At 51.4% G+C, this 24,405-nt stretch overlaps 1 protein-coding gene across 5 annotated transcripts in view; it reads left to right on the top strand.

Annotated features, from left to right (window-relative positions):
• The window catches only part of Dis3l2 (DIS3 like 3'-5' exoribonuclease 2), a 309,815-nt gene extending 287,336 nt beyond the window's left edge, over nt 1-22,479 (top strand). For all 5 annotated transcript variants that reach the window (XM_051190714.1, XM_051190718.1, XM_051190717.1 and 2 more), the window contains 7 exons: nt 16,478-16,661; nt 17,314-17,400; nt 19,757-19,904; nt 20,133-20,263; nt 20,386-20,490; nt 21,390-21,491; nt 21,975-22,479. In XM_051190714.1, coding sequence (XP_051046671.1) covers nt 16,478-16,661; nt 17,314-17,400; nt 19,757-19,904; nt 20,133-20,263; nt 20,386-20,490; nt 21,390-21,491; nt 21,975-22,115 — 898 coding nt within the window. In that variant the 3' untranslated portion in view covers nt 22,116-22,479. The remainder of the gene's footprint in view (nt 1-16,477; nt 16,662-17,313; nt 17,401-19,756; nt 19,905-20,132; nt 20,264-20,385; nt 20,491-21,389; nt 21,492-21,974) is intronic.
• Nucleotides 22,480-24,405: the final 1,926 nt, after the last annotated feature.

Here is a 24,405-nt window from a genome sequence, read left to right on the forward strand (position 1 = left end):
TCCCGGTGACACACCTGCTCCAACAAGGCCACACCTAATCTTTCTAAACAGTTCACCAGCTGGGGACTAAGCAAGCAAATATAGCCAGTGGAGGCCATTTCATTCAGACCAACACAGCAGTGTTAGCAAATGAGCATGGCTGGGTGTGAGGCCACAGCTGTAGCGCAGCACTTACAGGTAGAAGCAGGGGAGTCACAAACAAGTTCAGGTCATCTGTGCTGCACGCCGCGTTTGAGACCAGCCTAAACACAGGAGCCCCTCTTTCAAAAAGACAGAAACAAAGAAAAGGAAAACGAACACAGTCAGGTCAGGAAATAGACTGTTACACACACACACACACACACACACACACACACACACACACACACACACACACACTTCATTTCCTACCCATTCTCCCATTCAGAACCTCCTTCTCCCACCAAAAAAAAAATGAAAATGGAATCATTCAGTAAGTCTTAATTTCCCCTTTGAGTATTACGTTAATGAGAATTCATCTTCATTGCTGTGTATGGTTGTACTTTATTCATTTTCATTGTTACAAACATTCCCTTGGAAGGCTGAAGATACAGCTCAGTGATAAAGCACTTGCCAGGCATGTATATGGCCCTGGGTTTGATTCCTAAACATTGTGATAAAATAAAATAGTTTGAGAAACTATGGGGATTTTTTTTTTTTTTTTAAAGAAAACACTTAGCTGGAGAGATGGCTCAGAGGTTAAGAGCACTGTCTGTTCTGCCAGAGGACCTGGGTTCAATTCCCAACAACCACATGGTGGCTCACAACCGTCTGCAATGAGATCTGGCGCCCTCTTCTGGTATGCAGGCATACATGGAAGCAGAATGTTGTATACATAATAAATAAATAAATCTTTAAAAAAGAAAACACATATCAGATTAGAGAACAGGAGCAAAGCCTAAGGCTCCTGCAGTTCTTTATGTGGAGGAGGAAGTTAACAGCATCACTTTCTGGTTCCTGGTCTCTAGCCAGCCAGGGAATCCCATTGTTTGTCTTTGCTTCAAGGCTATGCCTAAGGCAGAATCATTGACCAAAGTTCTCCAGATTTGGATAGCCACAGACAGAATCACCAGTAAACTATTCTTCTGGGGTTTTTTGTTTGTTTGTTTTGTTTGTTTTGTTGGTTTTGTTTTTGAAGTGTCTCTTAGGGACCTAACTTTATGGCTGATCTTCCAGCCCTTCCTTGGATATACAGACACTCATTCCCTGTGTGATGTCACTGTACTTAAACACATACTATGTATGACTCCTTAGACTATGACAGTGCATAAATCAAAGGGATTAATAGAAAGCCACCAGGGGAGTTGAGCTCTGATCCCTCCTAAACATTACAAGAGGTAGGAAAGAAATTCCTGATGAATATACCACATGAACATGCTAAAGAAACTTGTGATTCTATAAGCAAGCAGGGGTTCAGAGAGATTTGTAAACCCCCAGAGCCCAGGGCATATACTGTTCCTGGATTCCATGATTGAATGTTAAGGATACAACCCCCAAGATCACAAAGACACCCTAGGAGAGTTGCTAACACACCCCACAAGTCTGTTTGGCATTCCTCCTTTCTCCAGTGGCCTGCTCCTCCAAATTCCCTTTGGCTCTCTTATCTGCCCTCACCACCCCGCTTCCCTGGTACACATTGCCAAGGATGCACATTCAGGTGGTCAAGGGTTCCAAACTAGAAGGAATCCTCCGTGCCTGCCTGTGTGTAGCCCTAGAGGGTTGTGTATAACTCTCCATGGCCTCCTAGATGAGCCACACACCACTAGGCTCAAGTCTCTTAGGCCATTCTGTCTCCTGGTGTCAGGTGCCAGGTGTTGTCCAGAGCAGCTGAGGTCTTTCTTCTTGGCCAGGCCGCTCATACTGCAGTTTATGAATTCTAGGCAGATGCACAGAATCTTTCTGCACTCACTAAAACAGAGAAATGAAGAGCAGAGACCCAAGCCAGCAGTGCTTAGAGACTGCTGGAAAGAGCTGTCATGGGCTTGAGAACTTTCTCAGTTCTTCCCACACTCATCTCTTTGCAGCCTAAATAACTACCTAAAGATGACCCAAGAGATTTTTCCCACAAGGCAATCTCAGTGCACCAAAACCCTCCCAACTAAAGATTTCTCAACTTTCACAAAGACCTTATAGAAAGTTTGCTCTTGGTTGACCCTGGCTGTAAATGACTCTTAAGTTAAATTGCCTTTGCTTAACTGCCATTCCCTCTCCTTATCTGTCTGTGATGAACTGCAGCCCATCCCTTTTTATAGAGTCTCTTGGGGCTACAGTCATCCAGTGTGACTTGGAGTCCTCAGTCATTTCCTTACAAATGCTTTGTACAAAGCACATGATGACATGTTCTTACCGTGATGGGGAAGGGATTGAGGGGTCATCAACGTTTTTTATTGTCTCAGAATCTATACTAGTCACAGCCATACTTTTCTCTCTCAGTTTCTTGGTCTTCTCTGGGCACCTATGCAGGCATACATCTGTACCCCAGAGATACTTCCAAGCACATGGTCAACCAGCAGCTCCTAAATCCAAGGAGGCTTGCTCCCTCCTAAGACTTCAACAAGTTCTAGAAAAGGCTGTGATCTTTGGGTCTGTCCCTTTGAATGAACAGTCCACGCCATTGCTGTCCAGTAAATTGTGAACCACAGCATCTCTGCACCAGCGTGCTGGACCAGACACTGGGCACATTCAGAAAGTGAGAGTGGCAAGTGTCTGCTCTAAACAGCCTCCCCAGTCACCAGGCCTGTGACAGTCACAGGTGAGCCCTACAGGAAGCAGGCCACGGGACTGCTGGTTGGGTCTGGTCCTGAAGAAAGGAGCCCATGGCCATCACCTCCAGCAGCTACCTGGCAGGTGACCAGAACATGCTTGGCCCTCTCAGACTTTGGCTGTGCTCTCCATAGGGAAGTGTTTCTGATCTGTCATCACTGCTACTCCCCTGCTCTCTGAGGCATTGTGGCTTTTTCTTGGTGGTTGGGCAGGAAGCCTCTGGAGCCTGAAGGAATTGCCATGCTTGATGACAGACAGAGGCTATTGATGACTGTAAATCCTTAGCTGCTGCCTGCTTATTCAAGGGGAAGGGGACATGTTAAGTGTTCTGAGGGTACATCTTCCTGTGGTGGGCACCTGATTGGGAAGGGAGCTCAGAGAGTGACTCATACTGTGCCCGCTGAATTAAGTAGGAGAAAATAACCCAAACCAGCAAAGCCTGGCTGAGGTACAAAACACAGACTTGTAGCTCCACCTCACTGGGCATCCTCAGGTGACCCACCCTACCTCAAGCACGGCTGGGCCAGGCTCCAAACTGAGCAAGCCAGAGGATGGCTAACTGGGAACAGTACCACACTGAGGGGGAACTGTTCTGGGTGGGCGGATATGGCTTAGTGTAGAGACTGTGTTCCCACCACCACAGACCTAAAGACTGTCCAGAGTCCTCTGATTCTGTAGTCAGGCCTCAGGGTGGGCATGCTCTACTTGCTCTGCCAGGGCTTCAGTCTCAAACGTTGTCACATGAGTATCTGTGTCCTCCTTGTCCCCAATTTCTTCACACAGGGCACCTCCCCATCCTCTGGTTGTCTTGCCTTAGCTGTATTGCCTACACAGATGTATAGCATTTGAGCTATTTAGAATGATAGAAATACAGTTGTACTGTAGACCCTTGCTTTCACTCAGAAGAGGGTGTAGTCTTTGAAGCATCAAAACGTTGTCCTTTTAATGGTGCCAGCTAGACAAAACAGAGTTTTTGATATTGAGGATTATTCAAAATATTTATATTGTCAGTAAAAGGTGGGGGAGGTTGTTGTGTGTTAGACTGTGCTTTTACGGTACTGGAGATTGACCTGAGAATTTCACACATACCAGGAAGTGTTCCACCATGAGCTACATCCTTAGATTTCTTTACTTTCCTGTTGTGAGACAAGGCCTTCTAAATCTCCCAAACTGACCTGGCAGTCTTTGACCTCTGGATCCTCCTGCCTTAGCCTCCAAGTACCTGAGATTGCATGGCTGCAGCACCAAGCCCAGTTGAACATGCTTTCTGTAGGGCCCACTGAGCTCCGCACACCCTCTGCCTTGCAGTAATCACAGTTGCCCGGTTTTCTCCTGACTTTACTGAAGCCCTGCCCCGTGTGTCTTCGCCTCTGCCCTGATAGTCAGGCTAAGAGCTGCTCCCTGCAGATGCGTAACATGGTGTTTCCCACAGCCGTGTTTGAGGTTCACCTCCTAATCCATCACCACTTTTCTTTTCTTTTTCAAATACATATTTATTTAAATTAAAAACAATCTTATTTTACATATCAATCCTAGTTCCCTCTTCCTCCCATCTTCCCATGCCCCCTCCAATCTCCTATCCCAACCCCCCCATTCACTCCCCAGGGAAGGTGAGGCCTCCCATGAGGGATCATCAAAGTCTGTCACATCATTTGGGGCAGGACCTAGGCCTCCCCCACCCCCACCCCCCGTGTATCTAGGCTGAGAGAGCATCCCTCCATAGGGAACGGCTCCTGAAACCCATTCACGGCACCACCTTTCACTCCCTTAGACTCTGTGTGTTTGTGTTCCACATCGTCTCAGCTAATGCATGGCAGTTCCCCATCCCACTCCGTCCCGTCCCATCTTGTCCCATAAGAAAACACCTCCTTCCCTGGAGATGCCCACCACTTTAAGGTAATGAGTGCCCTCTATCTTCAGCGTAGCTAGACTATTCAGGTGGTCACCATGTTTTGTGTGAGATCACTGTTCTGCTCATGAAGCAGAATGCCCTTTTCACTCCCTCTGACTTTTCTCCATGTATTTGAAGTGCTGATGTCATCAAACTTGACTGTGATTGTTAACATAACCCTCTTGTCTCAGAACTACCAGCCCCCTGCTGAATGCTGCAAGAAGCAGGTTCTTGTCTGCCTGTGCAACTCAGTGGAATATGAATGCTTCTGACCATGAGGTGGAGAGTGCATGTTAAAAGGCTTTGCTGGGTTCTCTCAAGATTCTGGTTCCCAGTGCCAGGGGCTGCTGAGGAAAAAGCCAGTTCTGATAGAAAGTGCTGAGCAGGTAATCTGACTCAGTGTGCCCATCGGCAAGAACCGTCTCTCCAGCATGGCTGGCACACTGGAGACACTCAGCAGACACCCAGTGGACACCTCTCCTGTTGCAAGCATGGCTTACTTTCCCTCTGTTACATCCTTGACATGCCTCCGTTCTTCCAAATCACCAGACTCTTGTCTCCTTCATGTACTGTAGATGATTTTCAAAATGTAGCTTGAGAATTCCTAATCTGAAAATCCAAAACCAAATTCTTTATGAGCTTCAGGTTTTAGACTTTAGGGCATTTCAAATTTTATATTTTTGTATTAGGGGGTCTATGCAAATATTCCTAAATTTAAAAAATGAAATCTGAAGCACTTCTGGTCTCAGCATTTCAAATAGGGGATTACCAGTCCATATTGCTAATCATTTTTAAAGAACATTTAGCAGTGTGCTATCCCCAATAAGAACTGAGGAATCATCTACTCTTCCCTGGAATGACCTGGGAGGGAGATGATCAATTAAATAGGCCAGCTGAAATCTACTACTACTACTACTACCGTTTAGATAGTCTTACCATGTAGCCCAGATTGCCTGAACCTGCTGCACTACATAGACCAAGTTACCTTCAAGCCTGTGGAAACCCTTTGCTTTAGTCTCCTGAGTGCTAATGTTACAGGTGTACACTTTAAGTTATTCTTAACAGTTATTATTTGCTTTGTTTATAAAGGACCAATACCTTATATTTCTACATGTTATTTTGACCTCAAGACAGTGGAGGGTGAGTAAGAACAATAACACTTGGAAGTCAGAATCTGAGACAGCTTTTGCTGGCCTGATGGGACCTACTGAACTTGCCCTGATTGAATTTTTACTTGTCTGTAGGCAGTTATTACTTAAACCAAACAGGGTCAGCATGGTAACTAAGCCTCCTTTGTGGGTGACCTGATCAATGGATACTCTTGTCCAAGGGCAGCTGCTCTGCTATAAACACGAAACCCAACAGATTAAGAAAAGCCTCTTCCTGCCTAGGCTGTTTCCTCTGCGCTAACACTTGTCTTATCACCCACTGGGATGCGGTCTGTTGAGTCTGGCAGCGCTCATTAGTTATGTGACTTTAAAAATATTGACCCATGGTTTTATGAACTGGGTTCAGAGTGCTTTAAATGGATGTGTTCCCATCCTGCGAGTTCTGGGCGCTCCGTACATGCCTGGACAGCACCAGACACACATACACAAGCCATTCTCCCTCCACTGGCAGCGCCCAGGCACCCACTTTACCCTCTCTATGTCAAAATACAGAGCCCTACCCTGCCACCTGCTCACAGAGCACTTGCCTCTCAAATGAGGCCCCAGCTGAGAGAGGCAGTCCATGCACTTCCTTCCTGCACTGGCTGTCTCTGGGAGCCTGGTTCCTAATTCCTTTGTCACCCTGTATGGTGTGAACATGAAATGGTCCATGGTATCATGTGTTGAAGGCTTGGTCCCTCGCTGGTGACACTGTTTTTGGAAAGTGGCAGAGTCTTTAGAAGGAACTAGGCCCTGAGGGATGAGGGTTCTTGAGGTCTGTATCTTGCCTCTGGCTCCTTCCTCTGCCACCCACTGCTTCCTGGCCACAGCCGGGTGAGCTGTGATGCTCAGCCTCTTTGCAGGCCAGCTGACCGTGAACTGGTACCTCTAAGCCCAAGCATATTTCTCCTATCATATCTTTTTTCTCAGGTATTTATCATGAATACTGCTTGGCATGCCTGTCTCCATGGGCTCTCTGGGCCTTTTTTATTTCCATGCTCTGCACAGTGCTTGGCTCTAGCAGATGTCCAATAAAGTTTGCTGGGCAAGCAAAGGAATGAGGTTTACACTGGGGTTACAACAATTAGTCTTCTAATTTGTGAGGTGTGTGGTAGGGCCCTTGAGTTCTGGGGCATTTTGTAGGAGCCATTTTTCTAAGTTTAACGCCAGGGACAAAACAGTCTGGTATGTAATACCCTCTGCATATAAGGTCTTTGTGATTTCTGCATCTACCTGGTTGTAGGATGGGGCTCAGCTCCCGTAGTAAGCTGGCCTGAAAAGGAAGGCTCTGTAAGATTGGTGATGGTAGGTAGAGGCTTTGGAGGCTTTACTTCTCAAGACCTCAATGGCAGCAGCAGGTTTCTGGTCTTGTTGGCACCATGGTCATGGGAATAATAATCATTGTCGTTGTTATTTTAAAGTATTTAGTGGCTGCTTGCTATGTCCTAGACACTGTTCAAGGTACTGGGAAATAAAGCAGGTGAGCTGCCCGAACCATCAAGGTTAGTAGTGCTGGGTAGCTGTGACTGGTCCAGAAGAAGGCAGGGGAGGACAGAGCAGTAAATAAACCACAAATGGACAAGTGATGAGCACCAGCCAGGACTCTGTAGAGAGAGCAGCTGAGTGAGCAAACTTACAGTAGCATCACTGAGAATGGGTCTGACCATGGCTTGTCCATGAACTGATAGGGTTGGAACAAAGCAAGGATGCATGTGAAAGACCCTCCAACCAGAAGCTTTACTCCAACCCAAGTGTCTAGCTCTGGCTCTAGGATGCCCCTCAGCTGTGAAAAAAAGAAGGGCTGGTGGTTCCCTAATTGTTTCACAGGTGCTACTGTTTCTAGGAGCTTATTCTAAACTCTTCCCTACCACGTGTGATAGAGCTACAGCTTGCTTAGATACAATCTTCAATGTCAACAAAGCCATAGATTGCATAAGAAAGTGAGAAGGATCATCTTCTTTGTACCCCCCCAAAGACTGAAGCTTGTGAACAGCCCTGGGAAGTTTACCTAGTGGCTTGAGAACTCAGATAGCCCTATGTCCCTATGCCAGGCTTCTCCAGAGCCTCAGATGAGCAAGCAGAAGTCAAGCCATGCTTGGTTCTGGGGCCATTGCAGATGCAGTGTTCATGGTGGGAAGGGGAGTGAGTCAGACCAGGCAGCTTGCTTTACTCATTCCAGAGCTCCCTTCAGAGCTGAATGTTGTTCCCAGCGCTAATGTCCCCCCCTTCAGCGCTAATCTCCCGCAGCCTCTGCAGGCCTAGTTTTGTATTGCCCAGACAGAGATTGTCTACACTTCAGAAAGTTACTTCCAATGTGTCCTCTTGATTAGATGGAACCAAACACTGCTGCAACCCATACCCACAGGGCAGCCCTACCATGCAAATCTAGCAGTGCTCTGTCTTTGACTTGTTATGGGAGTGGGCTGCCTAGGTAAGCTGCTAAACAAGCCTGCTTGGGACAGTAATAAATAAATAAAAGAGTTTGAGAGTCTAGGCCAAGTGAGGCTTAGAGCTCCCTGCAAGCATTTGGATTTCATGTGCCATCCCAGTGCAGGACTCTCCAAAGGGAATCACTTGTTTCTGTACCCTCTCCCAGTAGCACAGCCACCCTGACTCCAAGCCTGGTGAAGTTAAAGCTTCAGGTCTTGGTGGTGCCCCAGATCTGGGCCACAATCTGGAGCTAGTCATCTTTTGTAACCTCTGAGACTCAATTTCCCTCTGTGTACGTTAAGACCTACAATATCGTCCTGGAAAAGGATTCACAGGGCTGGATCGCAAAACACACAGAGCTTGTCAACATTATATTTTTCCTTCCTCCGACCATTAGTGGCTTTGTCACTCTGGGGGGGGGGCTTGGAAAATGGGGCCTGCTCCCCAGCAGCCCAGGCAAGCAAAACACTTTTTCAATAAAGCCGAACAGCCTGAGTTCTCAGGAGTACCTGGCTCCTCTCTAGCCTATCTAGCTGCCCTTTGTAGTTGTGTGTGTATGTATATGAGAGAATCTTGTATTTTAAAACACTCTTCTCCCTTGGACATCATAGCACCCAAATTCTAGAACTGAAGTTGATCCCTCCCAAAGTCAGGTCAGGGGTGACCCAGTTGGTTCCCCTGAGCTTGTCCAAGCTTTGTTCTTGGTGCAGCTCTACAGAGCCAGCCTCCTCTACTTGGGCGTGAGAGGAGAGCCCTGGTCTTGGCTAGGAGTCTGAGCAGGGCCACAGAGCTGTTGTGGGCAGGCAGTGGCTCCTTGAGGTGGTATGCTTCTGTGTGCCTTGGCCACACCTCCTCTAGCCAGTGGGTCCAGCTCCAGTGGAACTAGAGAAAGAGTGTGTGTCAACATCGTAACAGAGCCAGTGAGGCCCAATTACCCCTTGCTTCAAGGCCACACGGCACAAACTGCCTCCTGGTTCTGCTTAGGGGCCAGGGCTGCTGCCCACGTGCAGGCCTGCCCCGTGCTTCTGTGCACAGAGCTGAACCTTGGGAAGAGCAAGGCTTCGTGGCTAGCTTTATGCTGACAAAGGCTTTTCAGTGCTGTCAACCGGCTGGGAGCAATCCCTTCCCCCTCCCTACCGCAGCCACTGGGCCTCCCTTTGGCAGAACCAGAGGGCTGCACTTGGAAGTCTAGCCTCTGGAGACTTCCTTATGAGCTAGAAAAACATGGCTCAAACGTGTCTCACTGCAGCAGGGCTCCGCCTGCTGAACCTATAGAACGGCCTGGAGTAGATTCAGCCCTACAGACTAGAAAACCTGGCTCCAGCCTCACCCACAAGCCCTGTTATGTCTGGCTCCAGAGGCCTGGTCCTCTGGGGTTTTCCATGCCTGTGAACTAGGCCCCATTCATTTCCCTGTGGTTTCAAGAGAACGTCCAAAACATTGAGCAGGTTGTAGGGAGCCCAGGAGGAAAGGGGTCAGTGAGAGGCTCTAGCTATGACGTGGGGTGGCCCTGTGGTCCAGCCATGGTGGGTGCCTTGTTAGTCTGCTGCTGCTTTTCCTCAGGGGCCCCTCCCCATCCCCCTGCTGCTTAGACTTCAGCTACTGCCCCCTCTACCCCCCCCCCCAGGCCTCTACTTTCCAGCTCCCTAGCCACCAGCTCCACCCTGGCCTGGCCTCAAAGGGAACTGCATGCAAGACCTCTAAATTTCCCCACCCCCAGCGGCCCTCACTTTAGTGCTGACCGGACCACTGACTTCCCATCACCCCCCCCCACACTCCCTTGCAGTTTTCCACCACACTACACTCAATTTGGGGCTGCTGAGAGAGCAGCAGGTCTCCTGTGAGAGGGGCTGCAGCCTCCCCACCTTGGGCTGCCTAGCTGTGGAGAAGGGGCCATGCTCCAGCACACAGCTCCTGTGAGGCCCAGCAGTGCCATCACAGCTACTGAGGAGCCCAAGGGCTCTTTAGCTCACAGTGAGGATGTGCCCATGTGGGGCAAATTTGGTTTTCAGGAGAAATGAATTTGAAACTGGCTGGGAGCAATTCTTATCAAATTTCCAAGTTAGCAGTTTTCACCAAGAGCTAATTGAACAATCTCTGTGAGTGGCCTAATTCCATGAGCATGAGGTTCCCACAGGGTTCTGATGAGTGCCCTGGTGGCTAGGGGCAGAGAGGCATTTCCTGACTCACTCTTGGTTTACATCTGTGAAAATGGGTGCAGGGTTAGGTTTCGGCAACAGCCAGCCCCTCCGCTCTAGCCTCGTAGGTCAGTCCCAGCTGGGCTCCAGATCACTTCTGAAGCCACTTTGCAAGTGTTCTGGGTATGAAGTGGGAGGAGGTGAGTTTCTTTTTGAGGTTAGCAGGTAACTGGATCTGAGGGTAGAACAACTCATAGATCCTCACCTCCCTCACCAGGCAGCATTGAGAGGCCAGGTGCAGAGGGATAGATAATGCAAAAGCAAGGCCCGGGCGAGAGGCTGGGTCTGGACAGGGCCTGCCCTCAGCACCACCTCGATGCCTGAGGAGAGAGAGACCCAAGGCTAGTGCCAGCCTCTCACTGTCCTCAGGCCACGGGGAGGCAGCTGTTTCTAGCAGATATGGTACTTGATTCTCCCCACTGACCCATGGGCTTGGCAGTGCTCTGGGGCCACCCTCTGGCACAGTGCTGGACAAGGAGTCTGGGGAATGTAGCATCTTGCTTCTCTGTCTCTGACTGGCTGTGAGACTGAGCAAGGGTTCTCTCTTCCTAACAGCTACTTACCAGCCCAAGGGGCCCTTTCCTTTGCCTCTGCAGCATCTCCCCATGCACCGCCTGCTGCAGCTCATCTGCATCCTTCTGCCTCTCCCCTCTACACCTTCCCTTTGCTCTGGCGTCCTGCGGGCCAGTGCACACCCCTTGCGCACCTGGCTCACTGCCCTAAGCTGCGCCATTGCTGCTTTGACCACTGTCTAGCAGCCTGAGCTCCTCAGCCCTCATCCCAGCTGGTCCCAGCTTCCCTCCCCCACCTCCAACCATCACCACCCCCTCATGTGAAATATCTCCCTTGTTCAGCAGCCTTTCAGCTTCCAGCTCCAGCTAGGGTCCAGGCCTCTCTCCTCAATTCCTTATCCCCCCTGGAGCTTTTGATGTTTCACTCTTGGTTCCTTGACAACCCTTGGAATTAATCCTGCCTGTGAGCACACCTCCCTGTGGGAGCATCCTAGGGAAGCACGGAGGCATTCTGGTTGCCACCAAGGCAGCTGGCCCCAAGAGCAGACTGCTGCTTAGGCAGTGTAGGAGTTGGAGCAGGTCATTTCCCTATTTGCACATTGCTCCTCCCACCCAGAAAGAGAAGGGTATCCTCAGGCCATAGAAGTGGCACCCAGGATAGAGCGAGGCCACAGCTAGAAAAGGTGAAAAAGAGATCCCGCGGGCTGAGGCCTGCCGGCCATTGCGGTTGTAAGTAACTCTGCTGCTATTTATTAGGAGAGTGGTGCTCAGTAGATGGGGTAGAGGTGTGGAGGGACGATCAGGAGACTTGGTGGCTCCAGGTTATCAACATGCCTGGCAGGGACTATCTGGAGTCAGAAGCACCTGGGGACTACACAGAAAGGGCACTGGTAATAAGGACCCGGCAGTCCTACCTCCTGAGCTGGAGCCAGTTGTGATTTGTCCTGGGAGTCCTTCACTCTGTGCAGGTTGTTGAACATCCACCCTGAGACTAGAGCATGCACCACAGGCTATAACCCAGGACCGGGAGGCCATCACAGCCCTGAAGACCAGGTGCTATGATGAGGACCAGGAGGATGCTAAGAGCAAGGTCCTTAAGCCATCCTCCAGACTGACTGATAGCTAAAGAGAAGAGGTGAGAGGAGAGTGGCCTTGGCACACCTGGAGTCTGGGCTGTGGGAACAGAGATTCAAAAGGACAGAAGCCAAAAGGTCCTCAGAGCTTGAGTGGGCTAGGGTGGGGCGGGGGAGAAGAGGGGCGCAGTTTGTTGTGGTGTGAAGGCAACAGAGCAGCAGACCATGAAAGAAAACTGGGACAAAGGTGATGGATGACACCGGTGGAAGAGCCAGAGAAGCTTCTGTAAATCCACCCAAGGAGTCCTAGAGCTAGGACGCTGGACACAGTCTTAATACTCTGTTGCTCCAGGGAAAAGGTGCCAGACAAGAGGAACAAGGTCTAAGTCAGGGTTCACATTACCATAGTGTGTTTAAGGCCAGGAACTCAATACCCTGCATCTCTGCTTGATCGGCATGCCTACCTTCCTAGAGGCATGCTTCTCGCCTAACCACTCTCTCATCTCTGTCAGGCAAGGATAATCACACTGATGATCACAGTCTTCAGGAGGCTGAGGCAGGAGGATTACAAATTTCAAGCCAGCCTGAGCCATCTAGAGAAGACTCTATCTCAAAACAAGCAAACAAAATTTTATTAGTAAACCCCAAATAATAAGCACGTTTAGGACACAAACAAACATGTCCAAGTTCAGGTCCTCAGATGATGGGGTGCTACCTCCAGCAGCTCGCTCTCTCTTTCTCTCTCCCTCCCTTCCTCCCTCCCTCCCTCTTTCTCTCTCTCTCTCTCTCTCTCTCTCTCTCTCTCCCCCCCTCTCCCTCCCTCTCTAGCTGTGCTGAACATACTCACTTCCTAAGGTGAAGAAACAAAGAACAAAAACGAACAAAGCAAGCCCTGAAGCCTTGGCATCTCGCGTGCACTTGCATCTGCCCCTTCCTCTTTAAGTGGTATTAGTGCAGTTCTGGGTGAAGTTACCTTTTCTATGATATGGAATGTGCATCTGGGACGTGTACTTATATGTAGGTTGTTTGTTGCTTGCTATGAGATGAAATCCTGGCGCAGCTGTTCCTTGACATGAGACCTGCCCCGTCTCTCACCAGGCCTTGCAAGTCCTGAGGACAGGTTATGGGATGCTGTGAGTGAGGACTGCTAGCTTTCACCCTGATGTCCTGGCTGACTGCTTTCTGTCCCAGCACAATCCCACCCAAGACCTCCAGAGTTGTGGGGCCGTAGTGGCTCAAGGCTCCAGATGCTCAGCAGATGCCAGGCCTGGGACTGAGGCCCCATCTCTGAGGGCTTGGCTTGCTGTTTTGGAAGGTGATCCTGGCTGGCAGCCATTCAGAGCCCCTATTTAGAGCAGTTGTCAGGCAGTTGCTGGGCTCCAGCTCCCCATCCCCAGCGGAGCTGAGTGATCTCATGCCTGTGCGATGTCACTGGGGGAGGAGGTGTCCTAAGACTGAAGGCAGGTGCCCAGACCAGAAGAAGAGTCTAAGCCATGGCAACACAGACAGCCCTCAGCCACTTTCCCGGTCCCATGTCCTAATGTACTCCAGCCTGGTTCATTTACCCTGGGATAGCACAGGCTGCAAGCTTATGATGTGACATCACCCCTTCCCCACCAAAGAGAATAGATCAGATTGACAAGCTCACTTGTCAGAGGCCAGCATGGCACCCTCTTTGCACAGAACCCTCAGCCTAGAGGATTTGACTAAGAAATAAACAGCCACTGCCACTCGGGGGACCCCTGGACATTGGGCCACCGAGCCACAATTTGTGAACTCTGGGGCTGTTCTGGCACAGAAGGTTCTAAGCGGCTCCTGCCACGTCCGATGACCTGGATGGAAGATTCTGGGAACCCTCTGCTGGTCACAATGAGAATTGCTCAGGGGTAGATGACAGGTGCCTTTAAGGGGTGAGAGTAAAGAATCTCTGTGCACCTCTCCATGGGGTGACTGGCCCCACAGGGAACCCTGAACTCATACAGGCCTTGCCCCTTCCACTGGCAGCTGTGGGAGGATTTTAAGGGCAAGGTGTGGGGAAGTGGTCCCCACAGCCACCCTGTCACAGAAATGAGCTGTATTAGTACCAGAGTGTGGGGACTTAGTGCTGTGCCATCCTCCTGTTTGGTGATAGTGTTTGGGTTTATGCTTTGATCTTGTTAAATGATTGTTCAGGGTTCACAGGCTGATGTCTTACTCGGAGGGAGGGAGTAAGGGGAAGACAGATGTATGGAGAAAGAGAGGATGGGTAGATGGATAAGGGCTGCTGATGGAAATGGAATCCACAGGTACCAAGGCACCTAAACAAGGCCAGCCTATGTATCCAGAGCCACGCAAGACTGTGACCAGGGTTAGCTATGCACTTCTTTTCTCAAGGCCTCCGGTATTGTGCAGATGTCCAGGGAAGATACGTAGTAGGGTTAAGCAGCTTGCCTGGCGTCTGCTGGTGGCCCCTCTTCCACCCATCCCTTCTCTGTGTTTTTGTCCTTGTCCCTGAACGAGCTCATGAGTAGCAAAGTAGAAGAGCTCCTGTGTGGAGCAGGAGTCTGGCTCATCCCAAGACACTCTCTGACCTGTAGGTTGGGGCAAGGAGGATCCCATCTGAGCCACTAACCCAGTCCTGCTTCTTATCCTGTCTGTCTGCCTGCCTTGTCCTCACAGCCCTGGTATGGGGCCCTACTGCCATCTGCTGGCTTCACATATAAACTGCAATCCTGGCTCAGCCCTGAGTTTACAAGAACAGACCAGGTGCTCAGGTCCACAGGATTCTGGAACTGCATGAAGAGAAAAGGTCTGGACACATGCCTGCCTCCACCCATAGGAATGCCTATTGAGTAGACAAATTCATAAACATGGAATGTTTGGATAACAACCTGAGCAGGAATAGACAGCATCCCAGCACTCTGGAGGCTGAGGCAGGGAGAGGATTGTCAGATTGTTAGTCATTTGTGTGGTGGTAGGAAGAAAAGAAAGTACCACTGTGTCTTGGGCATTTGATATTCCTGCCTGTGTCTGACCCAGAACACATGTTCCCTCTCTCTGCCTTTGTAGCAACCCTGCCTATGATCAGATATTAACCCTGTCTTACTTTGGGAAGATTGGGAGAGATCTGTGATTCATTGAGAGTCCCACAACAAGAGTGTGGCAGAACCAATATTCAAACTGTGTCTCAAGAGACTTGGTGGTCAGTGATGGTGATTGGCAGGCACCACTAAACACAGGGACAGATTGGGTCCTGGGAAGTGGTTAAGTGCCTAAAAAGCTCCGGCAACAAACCAGTGAGCAACACAAAGCCTTTTCTTCTTGAGCCAGGTCTCCTGAATAGTGAAAGAGTCAGCCAAGGTCCCCGTGACAGAGGTGTGCCCAGGCACCTGTGACAGGAGCCAAGCAGGCCCAGGACCCACCTGGTTGGGCCTCCATGGCTGAGGTACTTACATGGCCCTTGCTATAGAGAAAACTGTCTGAGGAGGCACCTTGGCAGAGCAGAGGCAAGATTCTTCATAGTCTTGGCATAGGCATGATTCTCCCTCGCCATGTTTGACTTTCCTTCTAAGAGCTTATCTAGATGACAGGTCTGACCAAGCAATACTACTCAACCTCTAATAGAGAAATTTATCCCAGGCTTCCCCAGACACTGCCAAGCCCACACAGTTCCCTCTGAAGGAGAAGCCCCAGTCTTGATATGCAGCCTTGGGGAGTCTCCTCTAAGCTAAACACTGTCTCTAATGGCCCCTGCCTCCTCGGTGGCAAGCTTTGTCCACACAGCATCCTAACTGCAGTAGGGTGCATACTTCCTTCCTGAAAGGCTTTGTGTTCGGTCCACTTGTCTGAGCCCCAGCAGTCAGGGGAGAACACCGTGTGACCTGCCCAGGATTGGGATATAGGTGACTGACCTCAGGGCTGATCGATGCTAACTCCTGCTTTGCCTGGCTTCCTGATCCTGGCGCACTCCCTCCATCTTCCATCAGTCCCTGCTTCTCCCCACAAGTGCCTTGACATGTGTCTATCTTCCTATTTAGAGTCTTATCCTAATTCAGTAATTCTAGTTACACTGAAGTGAAGGAAAATTAGAATGATAGCTTTTCTTGCCAGTGAGCCCTAGAGGAAGCTCAACCACCCTTTCCACCAGAGACCTTTGCTGTATACCATCTCTGGACCAGGAAAGGCCTGAGAGCATCTGCCTGTCAGTGGGACACTGTTTCCCATTTAGCAAGACCACACACACATTCATAGACCCAAGGAAGAATCACTATTGACAGGTTGACTCTGGGAGAACTGAGCATGGAGATGAAAGAGAAAGAGCTAGAAGGAACAAGTTTGATCAGGTCATAGGAAGGCTCTTACACTGAGAACTAAGGTGTAAGAGAACTAGCTAAGCAGGGATCTTGGGATAGGGCAGTGTCACCTGCCTCCAGGATTCCTCTAGTAAATACCCCTTCCCCCACAGGCTTGTAGAGGAGTTCATGCTCCTGGCCAACATGGCAGTGGCCCACAAGATATTCCGCACCTTCCCGGAGCAGGCCTTGTTGCGCCGGCACCCACCACCACAATCAAAGATGCTCAGTGACCTGGTGGAATTCTGTGACCAGATGGGACTGCCCATGGATGTCAGCTCTGCAGGGGCCCTCAATGTGAGTGCTGGTGGGAAAGTAATGGGAAGCCCTGCTTGGAGAAGAGAGATGAGAGCCTGGAAGTTGGGCTCATGGTGACTTCTGTGTCCTTCCTAATCCCTCCCTGCTCAGCCAGGTCTCCCCTGCAGTGGGGAGGATGGCGCCACCTAGGGGAAAGCTCAATTGTCTACTCTGAAGCAAGGGTGGTATCATGGTGTAGCTACTGGCGTGTCCTATAGCAAGGACTTGTCCTTGCTGAGTTGGGTTGACTGGAAACAAGGAGTCTTTCTTAGAGGAAGTTGCTTCAAGTGCCCCCTTCTTGGAGCTAAGCTTTAGGGAGTTGCAGAGCCAGTGTCCTGGCTAATCCCACCAAAAGAGGGTCTCTCACTCATACTCCAAGATCAGGGTGGGGTGGAGGGGTAGAGGGTTCCTCTAGTCAAGAGAGTTGGCCTGCCAGCTAAGCATGGAAGATCTCAGGCCCATTATGTGCCACATGCTGTGGACCACTGCTCATGTCCCCGCAGGTAGTCATCACTCCAAAGCTGGACCCATAGCCTGGGAACTCTTCTCCACACTCCCCAAAATTAGGATCAGATGGTTAGCAGATGATAAGCCTCAAGCCTCTTCCCAAGCCTGACCATATCTTATACAGGTTTCTGGGGTTTACTTCTAGAAAAGCCTGACCAAAACATTTGGAGATGACAAGTACTCTCTGGCCCGGAAGGAGGTGCTCACCAACATGTACTCCCGGCCCATGCAGGTAAGGAGAGGCCACAGCTGTCCCTGATCCCAGGAGTGCCTGTAACTATGACTGGCAATCACCATGTATGCATAGCCCACCACTGGCTTGCTCTGCTCTGGGACTTGCTGGATAGAGAGGAGCTGAGGAACACTGTTAGGCAAGGGAAGCTGCAGTCACGCCTGAGATAGGCAGGCCCTGAGCTTCAAAAGACTCCTGTGTGTTTACAAAAGTGTGCTTCAGAGCCAGGAATGGGGGGGGGCATGCCTTTAATCCCAGCATTCAGGAGGCAGAGGCAGGTGAATCTCTGTGAGTTCCGAGGCCAGCCTGGTCTATAGAGCTAGTTCCAGGACAAGCTCCAAAGCAATACAGAGGAAACCCTGTCTCGGAAAAACAAAACAAAACAAACAAACAAAAAAAGCATCCTGCAGCCTCAAGGGCATCTCTGATCCGTGGCTGCCAGAAATTCCAGACAAGAGAAGGGGCCTCCACCTTTACTACAGCTGCAGAGCCTGGCTAGGACAATCAGTCTGCTAGGAGCTTGGGCCCATGTCCTCAGGCAGGTGACAGCTATGAGGTAGACATATGTACTGGCTCCTAGCAGCCTGTCACAGCCCTCCAGGCTATACTGCAGTTCCTGCAGGGCCTAAGCACCCTGGGGGTGGGAACCATCTCGGTAGATTGGCAGGTCGATGGGAGTTACGGGTACTAATGGGGTCAGCTGTGGGCCCCAGCACCTGCCAGGGCAGTGGCAGGCCATTTTTCAAGGGTCAGTCACTCTCGGCAGATTCAATCTGTTCATGGGAGTCAGGTGGCCTCAGCCAGCCACAGCTGATTTATTTCCTGATAACTCTTGGCTTTACTAGCATGGAGCTATCAGGGCCTCTGTGGGCCTGGCCGCCTGTTCCCTGCTCCCAATCTCCAGTGCCTGTTCCCCACCCCGACCCCAGGCAGTGCCCACAGCAGAGGGGCTGAGTACATTGCTGTGCTCACCAAAAGCCTAGACGACCTTGGGTTGTGCCCTGTGGAATGCTTCTGCCAGCCAGGACTCCAGGGGCAAGGAGTGACCCAGAGATAGGACAGAACAGGCACGGCGACAGCGGTGAGGGGGGTGGCCCTGTCCCGAGAGAGCTGCTGGAAAGGGACACTAGAGCTGCCCGAGGGCCTCTGCCACTGCCATTATTGTTGCCCTGCCCACACATAGCTACACTGAGCTAGAAGGAGCCTGGCTCCTTTTCCTCCTCACCGCAGCCTTTCTGAGGGACTGAGCCACCACGGAGAACAGAGATGAACAAGACATGCCGTGAAGACTATGCCCCCTTTCTCTAGCAACTTGTCCCAGACATAACTCAGGGCCGTACCTGAATTCTGTGGCTATGTACATGGAGTAACCAGAGTAACCAGCAAGCTGTCCATTTGACCAGGCACTCTGAAGCTTATAAGGGAGTGAACGTCCTTCCAGGCAGCAGCTGCTGATTCCAAGGGCTGTGGCAGGGCTCAGGCCAGATTTTGTCTAGGTTGTACTGAGGCTGAGAGCAGCTTGGTGGCTTTTTTTTTACCCAGGTCTCATAAACCTGTGTGTCACCTTAGGTAGTTGTTTAGAAGCAAACAGATACAGGCTGGCAGGCTAACAAACTGCCTCTCGTGGCTGACATTTGCTGGAGCACTGTGGAACCAGTGGACAGGTGTGGCCATCAACTGATCAGAGATCAGGGCCAGAGGGGATGGGGTTGGCTCAACAAAAGCTGAGGAGCTACTTGTGGGCTGCACTCCCATGTGGCTTGGCACCTACTCATGCTGGCCAGGAACATGTGACATCCTCAGCTTCAGCTGTGTCTCCAGTAGACAGTTCACAGCCCTGGGCCAATGTAGCCATGATTTCCTCTCTGCAACATCCTGACCCAGAGTGGAAGTCCAGACCCACCCTAAGGAGGATCAGTCCCCAGGTACCCCCTCTGCATCATTCCTGGCAGGGACTCAGCAGCCATGAACCTTATGGAGGAGGACCACTTGTGCAGCTGACCAGGTGGCTAGTGCCACAGGGCTAGGAGCCACCTGAGGGCTCCCAACACCTCATACCCAGCAGAGACATAGATCTCTGGGCTATTCCAAGCACTACACTCATGGACAGAATCCTGGCAGCCCTGGACATGTCTAACATGTAGTATCCTGAGCAGGAAAGGGGTCTGAGCACCACTGTCCTCTATGGCAGCTGCTGAGATCCCCTAGATAGAATGACCCTGGTCCCAAGAGCCTGACTGGCTTTGATCAACTGCCTAAAGCGTATAAGGGAGGCCTGTACCAACCCTGCCTGGGCCAGGCTCTGGGTCTCAGCACCCACCAGGCCCAGCCAGGCTTAGTCCCACTCTCTCTCCAGATGGCACTCTACTTCTGCTCTGGGATGCTGCAGGACCAGGCGCAGTTCCGGCACTATGCACTCAACGTTCCCCTCTACACACACTTCACCTCTCCCATCCGCCGCTTCGCTGACGTCATAGTGCACCGCCTCCTGGCTGCTGCTCTGGGTAAGGACATGACTGGCCTGGGAAGGCCTTTGCCAGTCAGGAGTTACCCACTCTCAGAGTAAGTGACCAGAGACCACATTACTGTGATCATGGAAGTCCCAAGGGACAGAGAAGCCTACGTTTGAACAGTCCACCCAGATGATGGGAGCTGCAGTGGGACTTACTGAAAACCTAGGACCCAACCTTCCTCAGCCCCCAAAGTAGCAACCCTGATCACCCTCTCCCCAGGTTACAGTGAGCGGCCCGATGTGAAGCCTGATGCCCTACAAAAGCAAGCTGACCACTGCAATGACCGCCGCATAGCTTCCAAGCGCGTGCAGGAACTCAGCATTGGCCTCTTCTTTGCTGTTCTAGTAAGGGTGAGTGTCCAGCCTGCTCCCTCCCCGCCCCCCCCCAGGTGTGCACTCACCAGGAGCCTGCATGGAGAAGCAGTGCAGGCCCTCCCAGGGAGGGTGCCATGACTAGATCACTGTCCCTGCAGGAGAGTGGCCCCCTGGAGTCTGAAGCCATGGTGATGGGTGTCCTGAACCAAGCCTTCGATGTGCTGGTGCTGCGCTTTGGGGTGCAGAAGCGCATCTACTGCAACGTGAGTGTGCCCCAAGGAGTGGGAGGTGTGCGCCTGCAGACCGAAGTAAACCCCAGAGCACTTAGCACACTCTGTTCAGTGCCTGCTCCCTGCCTATTTTCTTCTTGGGGACTCCCATGTGCCCTGACCCAGAACAGTCCGTGGGAGTTTCTAAGCTTAGAAGATAGGACTAGGCTGAGATCCCTGCTGTCCCCATCCACGAGCTATGTAGGGCCCACAGAATCACCTCCCTCAGCATTGGGCTTCACTGGCAGGAGGCAATAGCGGGTCCAGGCTCCTGACCCTAAGTTTGTCTGACAGACCCTACCCAGATACCCAAGTCGGCCTGCCTGGGACAGGACTTCAGGTCAAGGGTCAGGGGAAAAGACCAAAGCACTCAGAACATAACCAGATGGCAGGGTGTGGAGCCTGGGGTGTTTTCATAGAGACATGTGGGAGGAGAAGCCAGAGGATGGCCAGGACTGCTCTGAACATTGTGTCCCTGAAGAGACAGAAAAGCCTGTTCTGCCATGGGTTCTTTCCTGGGTGACAGTTTATTCAAAGTTCTCTTGGTTGCCTACCTTAATGTCAGCGGGGGGCTTTGTTTTAGCTTCTCTGTGGTCACCTGGCTCCTGCCCCTGGCTTTGAACTCCTGCATACAGAGCCCTTGGGGAAATGTGGAGCCCTGCACTGGAAGAGACATGGAGTTCATAAAGGGGATAGAGCAGGAGAGCCTCCTGAAGCTGGCTGGGTAGGAGTGGCCCATGTCTCAGGCCAAGCAGGCAGCAACATTAGGGCAGCGGGTTCCCTCCAACCAGTCGTAAATACGCCAGGGCAGAGGGCCACCCCAAAGCAGGAGATTGAAGGTTCAGAGGTAGCGTCTGAAGCCCATGGCCTGAAGCTCTGGTGTCTACCCCCAGGCACTGGCCCTTCGATCTTACCACTTTCAGAAGGTGGGGAAGAAGCCTGAGCTCACTCTCCTCTGGGAACCTGATGATCTTGAAGAGGAGCCAACACAGCAGGTCAGCCCCCCACTGTGTCCCTGAGCTCCCCTGTCTCTATGTGCCCCAGGTCCCCATCTGCCCCTCATTTCCCCTCCTGCACTGTGGGCTCCCCAGGGGAGTTCCAAGCCCTTACGCTAAGGCCCAAGCCATGCACTTAGACTCCAGATTCTCATATGGGAACACCCACTGGAGACGGAGACAGGAGCTGTCTCTCTCCCCGGAACATAACCTTCAGAACTCTTTGAGAAGCTGATAAAGCTGTGGACCTTATATCCCTCTTGTTCCAAAGGCTGGCCCAGCCCAGCCCAATGTCTTGACACTTGTGAATGTGCACTGAATACCAGGTGCCTACACGGTGCCGTCTGGCCCATTGCTTCTCCCTGTGACCCCCATTTACAGAAGGGCAACGAGGCTCAGGAAACTAGTGAGCCTCAGGTCAACTGGGCTTTGATTGCAGGCCCTAACCTCCCCTGCCCTCTCCCTGTGCCTGGTCTGCTACAGGTCATCACCGTCTTCAGCCTGGTGGATGTGGTCCTGCAGGCAGAGGCCACAGCCCTCAAGTACAGTGCTATCCTGAAGCGACCAGGGCCTGAGCGCTCCCTGGGCCTGGAGAAGGAGTCTGATGAGGAGCCTGAGGACTGAATGGTAGCCCAAGCCAGGCCTGTGCCTGCCCTACCCTGCTGGCTTTTAGGAATAGGACCTTTTGACACCAAAGGGGATTTTTAATTTGGTTTTTAACAACTCAGGGGTTTGGTTTTATTTTTTATTTTTTTCATTTTATTTTACTTTTGCAGCTCAGTTTTTAAATGAACTGGAAGGGATACAGTGTGGTTGGGGGTCAGGGGAGGGAATGCTGAGGCTGGCCAATGCTTCCCTGAGCAGAGAGGGCCCCAGTCCTCCTGGGCAGGCAGCCTCGCTTCTACCAGGCCACCCACTGCCCTTCCCTGCCCAGGAAATGGGGGTGTTTCAGCAATCAGTGTCATGGAATAAAATCAAGTGTGAAGTGCTGTCTGTGTAGATGCCATGGGGAAGCCTGGCAGCAGGGTGACTGGTACACCCAGGGCAAGGGGGCTCCCTAGGAGCCACCTCACAGCTGAGCTGCGGTCATCAGCTCAGGACCTTCCTGCCAGCTCCGGGGTGATTCATGAGCCATGCATGGCAGATTGATGCTGCAGCCTCCTTCTGGCTGATTAAAAATGTAATTAGTATGCACAGCAGGGAGCTGCCAGTCACCCTGTGCATGTGACTGTGGCCATCCTTCCCTACCCTTCCTCTGTGCTGCCAGCCCATGGGATCTGGGAAGGTGGGACTACAACCCACCTATGTATACCATAGGCCAAAGCTCCCTATAACCCTGTTAGCATCTGTGATAATGAGTGGGTACCTCAATACCTGCAGTTTCAAACCTACATCCCAGCATTGTGGAATGGTTTTGGAGATGAGTGAGGCTGGGCCTTCCAGAGGACAGGAGCCCTTCACACCAGATCCCATCTGACCCAGACACCTGCTTAGCATCTTGGGCTCTGGCAGACCACATCCTCATGGCCTGGGGAACTGAACACAACCTAGTCTCCTTCCACCAAACTGGAAAAATATGGATTGGCTTCAAGAACTACTAGAATCTAGGATGAAACCCAAAGCAACCAAGGCCCTGTTCTCCGATGCTGTTCCCTGTGGCATCAGGATTAGCGGGCTCATCTGATCTGGTTACAGTGAGTCTCTTGAAAGATTCTGAGGCATCCCCCTGACAGGTTCTTCGTGGTGAGTGACTGGTCAGCTGCAAGGGTGCTGTTGCCTGATGAGAGCTACAGACACATCCCCACGCCTGCCCTGGGATTCTGCCTTCCTCAACGGCTTGTCAACCTCAGACAGCCAGCATCTGCCCATCCTGACACCCCTAACATGTCCCTTCTGCTCCCATTCCCAGACCAGCTTACCTGGATGGGCGGATGGGTGAAGGGCGATGGTTTGGTATCCAGGTACCTCCCTAGTCCTGGCAGCCAGACTACAGACCACATCCCTCAGACCTATGCCACCCTCTGAGAAGCAGCTAGCTTCTCTGCACTGCCAAGCCCAGGCTCCCACAGAGCCCCTTAAGGAACCTGTAGTGAGTATTGGGTTCTCTCAAGACACAGATGCTAAGGTAACACATCCCTACTGCCCTGTGTCAGCAAGGAAAACTTTTGCTGTGTGGCCTTGCTTAGGAGGCAGGTGCTGGACTAGAAGCCTCTACAGCATGTTTGCTTCACCCTCAGGCTACACATTGTGTCACTGGGAACTATGAGGCCACGGAAGCCCTGAGTTGCCCCCAGCCTATCTGACAAATGTCTCAAGTCTCCATCTGAGGTGGCACAACCAGTCTGCACCTGTCTAGAATTAAACCTAGGCACCTGTTCCCTTCCATTGCCTCCCAGGCTCAAAGCCAGTGACAATCTTCCCACACCACAAGAGCTGAGCTCTTTTGTTCATTCAGCACCGTCAGTACATCAATGGAGAGGGTGACAGGCCCACTGTACCCTGCGCTGAGGGGAACGTTGACAGAAGAGATGACAAGACATAAAACCTCATCAAAAGGAATGCTCATTCATTCAGCTGTCCAAGACACCTGCCTGCCACTGCAGGCTGAAGCGGGCTCAGAGCCAGTCACTGGCTTTTCCTCAGGGGCCCCTTCAGACCCACATGGGAGGAAGACTGACACAATCCCACTCCACAAATGGGGTCTGGCAAAACTCAGAGGAAGCAGATAAATGTGCTCCCAGAGGAAGATGGAGCAGGCTGTGGGTCCAGCATGGGTGAGGGAACTAAGGCAGGAGCTTGTAACCCACCTTTGTGGGGAGAGGGCCTGATACTCACCACAGTCGTACTTAGGAAAGCCCTGGAAAGGGCTCCAGTGGGCCTGGCATGGTGACCCACAGGAAGCTGGGGCACTAGG

The sequence above is a fragment of the Phodopus roborovskii genome, unplaced genomic scaffold (genome assembly GCF_943737965.1).
Source record: "Phodopus roborovskii unplaced genomic scaffold, PHOROB, whole genome shotgun sequence".
Classification (NCBI taxonomy): domain Eukaryota; kingdom Metazoa; phylum Chordata; class Mammalia; order Rodentia; family Cricetidae; genus Phodopus; species Phodopus roborovskii.